This window comes from the organism of the source record quoted next, unplaced genomic scaffold, assembly GCF_019419815.1.
Source record: "Pyrus x bretschneideri cultivar Hongxiangsu unplaced genomic scaffold, Pyrus_bretschneideri_v1 Contig82, whole genome shotgun sequence".
Classification (NCBI taxonomy): Eukaryota; Viridiplantae; Streptophyta; class Magnoliopsida; order Rosales; family Rosaceae; genus Pyrus; species Pyrus x bretschneideri.
Window position 1 is genome coordinate 1,032,622 of NW_025999823.1, and position 7,424 is coordinate 1,040,045.

The 7,424-nt window shown below is 37.2% G+C and overlaps 1 protein-coding gene across 1 annotated transcript; it reads left to right on the top strand.

Moving 5' to 3' along the window:
- Positions 1 to 6,682: 6,682 nt before the first annotated feature.
- On the top strand, positions 6,683 to 7,099 carry LOC125473315 (secreted RxLR effector protein 161-like). Its single transcript, XM_048575967.1, has one exon. It carries the CDS (start codon positions 6,683 to 6,685, stop codon positions 7,097 to 7,099), a length of 417 nt encoding a protein of 138 aa, XP_048431924.1.
- Positions 7,100 to 7,424: the final 325 nt, after the last annotated feature.

Consider the following 7,424-nt stretch of genomic DNA (forward strand, 5'->3'; position numbering starts at 1 on the left):
ATGTGACCTATTTTTTCTTGGGTGAACTTGAGTGAATATATAAAAAAGAGAATAAAGATACAAACAACAGAGGTCAAGAAGAAATTAATATACCTAAGCTGCAAACGGCAAGAAAATCAACCAAAGCTCAAAAGACCAAATATGTTGAGAATTAGCTTTCCATAGGCTTGAAATCAACCTGCAGATGAAAAATCTTGTAGATGAACTTGAAGAAATCGAAGAAGATGAAAGTTTCCTTTTTTTTAGTAGTAGCCGTTATGTTTAAAATGTCCAACAACCAGTTAAGTTTCTATTTAGAGAAAGTTGAACAGATGTGCTTGTTCCTATCCTGTCAATGTACTGGTTTGCTGGATCCATTCCCAAGTGGAATGATCACAGCTCCTAGTGCTCTAGGGGGCTGAGATCGACCCTAAAAAATAGGATCTCTCCAAGCCATCTATATGCTAGGGTTTTGATGAATGAAAAGTCTAAGAAAAAATTACTCTCCTTCACTCTATCTTCTATGTGTTTTGTTCTTCAAATCCCAGATTTCAAAACCAAATTCTTAAAAAAATTAACACAAAAAGATCATGGCCTGGTACCATTTCAACATGGTATGAGAGCTCTAGGTTTGATTTCGAGGAAGGGTGTGATATTGTGAGTGAAATCCATTTTCGAAGGAAACTCAGAAAACCTTAAAGGTGGTTTTTTTATCGTGGTTCTTGCTGCTTTATTCGAGGAAATAGTTGGATTAAGTTCATTTGGTGAAGATTTAAGAACTCCACATTTTAACGGCACCAACTATGATTTTTGGTCCGTTAAAATGGAAACCATTCTCATAGCACACAATATATGGGATGTGGTTGAGCTTGGCATCCATGCACAACTCATTCGCAACAGTGAAACCTCTGAAGATGATGAAGAGGAAATTGTGCATATCCCAGTGGAGGCACCAAGTGTTTCAAAGGAAGATAAAATAAAAAATGACAAGGCATTAAGTCTCATTCAAGAGGCAATTTTTGATGAATTATTTCCTCGTATCAGAAATGAGAAGACAACAAAAGGGACTTGGGAAATTTTTAGAAGAGAGTTCAGAGGAGACAAAAAAGTAAGAGTTGTTAAACAGCCATTAGAGCTAAGTTTGAATACTTGACAATGCAAGATAGTGAAACTTTAGATGACTATTTGGCTAGGTTATTTGAAATAGTGAATAGCCTGAAATTACTAGGAGAAGATGTACGTGAGAAAAGAATTGTGCAAAAGTTGTTGATGAGTTTGAGTAGAAGATTCAAGTCCATAGTATCTATTACATAGAAAACTAGAGATCTTGATGTTATAAGGATTGAGGAGGTGTTGGCCTCTGTCAAATTTTATGACAAGAGGGAAGACCTACGTGATGAAGAGACAAGTTCTCTAGTACTGAGTCATTCAGTAATCTAAAAATTAGAGGCAACAACAACAGTAGTGGTAATTAGGGCCGATCCGTGCCCAAATTTAGAGGAACTAGACCTTACCCGTTGTAAATAGTAACGGGGCGAGTCGAACCGGGTAATGGGATTTTAGAATTGGGAACCGGACCTAACCTGACTTTTTTGAAAAGGGCCAAAACAGGTAGGGTCCACAGGTCCAATATCATTTTTTTTGTTAGCCACAAAAGGGATGACCTCATTGAAGACGTCTTCCTCATCACAGAAGAGAATAAGCAGCACAGAGGCTGCATAGCAACAAGCAACAAATCAAAGCAAACCTAGATGCAAAAATAACAAATCAAACCCCTTTGATCATGCAAACAGACAAAACTAACCAATCAATGATCAAAACATCAAAATTGAAAAGAAACATCAACAAGCACAAAAATAGCAAAATAATAATAATAATAATAATAATAATAATAATAATAATAAAATAAAATAAATAAATAAAAAAAATAAAAACCAGAACAGAACCTAGAACTCGCAAGGATTAATCTTCAATATCTATATTCTAAAACCTAGAACATAATCTAAAACTCACGGCAATCCTAATTCAAAAACTCTAAATCCCTATATTAGAGATTCACATAAAGAAAAATAAATCCTAGTTAACAAATTACATAAATTTAGGAGGATGATGACAGTGTCCTCGATGGCGGCAATGGGTGGTAATGGTCGCGACATCAATGATGGGTGACGATGGTGAATCGGTAACGATCTAGGACCTGGGTTCTTTAATTTCATCTGGTAGGTGATTCAGGAGTGGGAGAGATTGAGAGAACTATGGCTGGAGCTGGTCGCAACAACGGTGATGGGTGATGACGGTGAATCGGTGAATCGGTGATAGTCTCGATGATGTCGTCAACTCAGTAAGCTTCAAACTTCTTTTCCCAGTTGGCAAGGATGCCGATCTCCTTCTCTGTGAGGTCGTTGAGTAGGTGATTCAGGAGTCGGGAGAGAAAGACTTGCTCGATTTCAAAATTTGAGAAAGGGGAAAGTCTTAACTTGGGAATTCGAGAGCGGAAAGACAGAGAGAGTATATATGTTTGGAAATGGAATGGTGGATATCCATATGATGGAGAGTGGAAATGGTCCAGGCCGGGGGCCTTTTTTCAAAGATAGAAGACCTATCCCGCCCCGCCCCATTTTGAGTTTACAAAATTTGTACCCGCCTCACCCCGCAGGTCCTAGACCTATTTGCCCACCCCTAGTGGTAATGGAAGTTATACAGGTGCATAAGGCAAACAAAATAAGAAAGGGAAGAGCTGGTCACAAAACAACAACTAGAATGACAGTGGTAACTCTGGTTGGAACAACCAAAGTAGTGGGAGTTGGAACAACAGGAACACATTTCAAAATAGGCAAGGTAGTGGCAGTCAAGGAATTGGAAAACCACAAGTCAAACATGTGACAAATATCATTTTGGCATATGTAGGTACAAAGGTAAGTCAAAATGTGGTAAGTGCAATAGATTTTGGCATACTGCAAATGATTATGATAATAACAAGTAGGTTGCCAACTATGAAAAAGAGGAAGATGTAACCACAAGTACAATGTTTTATGCTTGTCACTCAGCCTCAATCATTCAAGATAGATCTTTGTGGTTTATGGACAATGCCTACAGCAACCACATGACTTTTCAAGAGTCCTTACTGTTAAATCTTGACAGCTCGGTTACATGCAAAGTGAAAATGGGAACTGGTAATTTGGAACAAGCAACAAGGAAGGGAACACTTATAGTGGATACAAAACATGGGAAAAGATACATAAATGAAGTTATGTTGGTTCTAGGGTTAAATGAAAACCTATTAAGTGTTGGTCAAATGATGGAGCATGGCTATTATGTCTTGTTTGGTGGAAATATGGCAGTAATCTTTGATGACTTCAATCTTGAAAATGTCGTAGCTAAAGTAATAATGGTTGGAAATAAGTGCTTCCCACTGTCCTTAAAGTCTATAACTTTTGTAGCAAGGAAAGCCTCAATTGAAGAAGAGTCATGGAGCTTCCACAAAAGGCTTTGTCACTTGAACATTGGTAATCTAAAAAGGATGCAAAGAGAGGGAATGGTGCTAGGTCTACCTAAGCTATCATAAAAGAAGGAAGTTTGTGAAGGCTACGTTTCTGGAAAAATGCATAGAGAACTATTTAATAAAGAGAAAGTGTTGAGAGTAAGCTATCCACTTGAGCTTGTACACATAGATGTGTGTGGACCAATGAAAAATGAACCCATTGGTGGGAACAGGTACTTCATCATATTCATTGATGATTTTTTAGGAATATATTGGGTGTATTTTCTCATAAATAAGTCTGATGTGTTCAATGCGTTTAAAAAGTTTTAAGCTTTTGTGGAGTTGCAAAGTGGGTTTAGTCTAAAGAACTTGAGAAGTGACAGAGGGAGTGAATATACCTCTCATGAGTTTCTAGATTGTCGTTCAAACATAGGAATGGTGAGGCAATTAACGGTTGCCTATATACCTCAACAAAATGGAGTTGTTGAGAGAAGAAATAGGACCAATGGAGAAATGGCAAGGTCAATAATGGCCGAGAAGAAGATTCCTTTGATGTTTTGAGCTAAAGTAGTTGACACTACAACATATTTGCAAAATAGGTGTTTTACAACTGCAGTGAAAGACAAAACTCCATTTGAAGCATTCATATGTAGAATATCTAGTATAAAGCACTTGAAACTGTTTGGATGCATATGTTACACACACATTCCATCACAATTAAGGCATAAATTTGATGAAAAGCCAAGCAAAGGCATTTTCATAGGATATGGTAGATGCGAGAAAGGCTATATGGGTTTATAACTTGCAATCCAAGAAAATTATCCTCACCAAAAATGTGGTGTTCAATAAGGATCAATCCTGGAATTGGGAATGCAGACAGCTTGAAACACTCTCAATACCTCTTAGTCTGGAAAATTATGTGTATGGTATTGATATGCAGGAAACCTCAACTTATGAAACTCAAGTTGAAACTACGTAAAGTTCAAAACCAATTTTAAGTCCTGACAATTCATCCACTAGTAGGAGTGAAAGCCAAAGTCAAGATTCAACAACCAGTTCAACATTAGTGAAATTGAGAAGCTTGGATGAAACATATGCAAGATGTTACATAGGGGTGGTTTCAAAAAACAAAAAACCAAAACCGAACTGAAACCAAAAAAATTGGACCAAACAAAAAAACCGAACCGAAAAAAAAATCAAACCAAACCGAATCTGGTTGGTTTCTGAGTTTCGAAAACCGAACCAAACCGAACTGAACTAAAACATTGTAAGAAACAACGTCATTTTACATTTAGTAATAGAAACGGCATGTCGTTCTGAAAGTTTATATTTGTATTGGTCGACGACATCGTTCAGTGACTTCAATCTGAAACCTTAAAGCTAAACATCGATCCCTCATTCACTCTGAGCCTCCTCTTTCTCTCTCTTGGTCTTCAATCACTTTATCAAAGTCTCTGTCTCTCACTCTCTCAAACTCTTTGGGCGCCATCCTCTTCGGATCCGCCTGGTGGTTCATTTATACAGCCTCTCCTGTTTCTTCATCATCTTCGTCAGTATAATGTTCGGCCTAACTCTAGGCCTCGTCGAGCTCGAGATTCTGCAGTGCAGCGGTTCCCCCATCGAGAAGAAACAAGTAGGTTCGTTCTCCTCCATCTCGTTTCTCGCTGATTCCTGAATTTCTGTTTTGTCTCGCTCGTAGTTCATCTAATTTTTTTTGAAATTTGTGTGGTTTTTTTTCTTTCATTTGTTATATTGCCGATGGTTTAGAAGCAGCATCAGCTGCTTGTCACTTTGCTATTGTGTAATACGGCTGCTATAGAGGCGAGTGGCACTCCAATTTTAAGAATAGCAGCGGTTTTCGTTGTCAATCGTTTTCTTTCATATCAGATTTGGTTTTGCCAAAATTAAATTGAATCTGGTATAAGAATATTGATGTTATTCAATGCAGAATGTGTATCCAATTGAGAGTTCTCATTTAGCATTTAAAGTTTGAAGATTCAATAACAGCTATTAACTTTGATGTTTTCAATCTGCAGGCTCTTCCGATATATTTATATAAAATTTTCAATCAGTATGTTGCTATAATTCTCTCTATGACTTTTGTCCTGTTTTTCGGAGAGGTGTATTGTATCCTAATTTTCCGATGATTTAGCTCTTTGGTTTTGACATTTACACTTGGCAATAAGCTTGTTTTCTCTGGAAGATGTATAAATGGCTGCAAGCTTTGTTTTCTTAGGATTTTTTTTTTGTTGAAGGCGAAAAAAAAAAAAAACTGAACCAAAAAAAAACCCAAAAAAAATTGGACCAAACTGAAATTTTGGTTCGGTTTCGGTTTTGGCAAAAAACCGAACCGTTTTGAACCGAACCTAGCCCTAGTGTCACTTGTGTATTGTTGAACTGAAAAGCTATCAAGAGGCAGCACAGGATCAAGCTTGGCAAGAAGTTATGACTACTGAGATTGAAATGATTGAGAAAAAATGACATATAGCAACTAGCAGAGAGACCAACTAATAAGCTTGTCATAGGAATAAAATTGGTTCTTAGAACTAAGCTCAATTTGGATGGAATTGTCCAAAAGTAGAAGGCTAGGCTTGCTGCAAAAGGCACAAAAGCTTGGTATGAAACCTTTGCCCCAGTGGCAAGGTTAGACATAATTCGAAGTCTCATTGCTCTTACAACACAAAAAAGATGGAAGCTATTTCAATTAGTTGTAAAATCACAATTCATAAATGGTTTTCTATAAAAGGAAGTGTACACTGAGCAACCTGAAGGTTTTGAATTGAAGAATGCTATCGCAAGGTTTACAAGCTGAGGAAAGCATTATATGGCTTAAAACAGGCTCCTAGAGCCTGGTACAGTGAGATTGATACTTACTTGATTAATTGTAAGTTCAAGAAAAGCACTAGTGAGGCTACACTAAACACAAGATTTGATGAAGAATATGGATTGATCATTGTGTCACTGTATGTGGATGATATTGTATACACCAGTGAATTTAAAAGAGAGATGATGCAGAAATATGAGATGTCTGATTTAGGGGTGCTTCACTTCTTGGGAATGGGAATTCTGCAAACTAATAAGGGTGTGTTCATTCATCAAAGCAAGTATGCAAAGTCACTCCCGTTGAAATTTGGTCTTGAAGACTGCAAACCTGTGCCAATTCCATTGTCTACAGGAGAAAAACTCAAGAAAGTTGATGGAATTGAATTGGCTGATTAAAGCATGTACATGAAGATTGTAGGGAGCTTTTTGTATTTGACAGCAACTATACCAGATTTGATGTATGCTGCCAGTTTATTGTCAAGGTTCATGAACAGTCCCATAAAGAAACATTTTGGAGTTGTAAGGAGAGTCCTGAGATATATGCAGAGTACAATAAGCTATGAGATTGATTATGTAAAAGACAAAGAAGCAACACTTAAGGGATCATGTGATGTTAACTGGGCAGGTAGTGAAGATGATAGTAGAAGCACCTCAAGCTATGCCTTCAGTTTTGGAAGTGGTGTCTTATTCTGGACCTCTGTGAAGCAAAACACAGCTACTTTATCAACTGTAGAAGCTGAGTATGTCTTTGCAGTAGAGGCCACAACTCAGTCTATTTGGTTATGGTTTGTGCTTGATGATTTTGGGGAGATGTAAACTGATACAACCCCTTTGTTATGTGATAACATATCTGCAATTTCTATGGTGAAGAATCCTATCTTCCACCATAAAACCAGACAGATAAATAGGGAGCATCATTTTAATAGGGAAACATTACAAGAATGAGTGATTGATATGAAGTTCTGTAGAAGTGAAAGAACAACTTGCAGATATCTTTACTAAAGCCAAAGTATATTTGGAAGCCCAATCACTATATATTCGTACCAAACCAAAATTAAATTCATGCATAGAGTGCAAAACAAGAGGTATGCAAATTCACAATCCTGTCATGTCAAAAAATATGGCAATATATAGGGGGCGT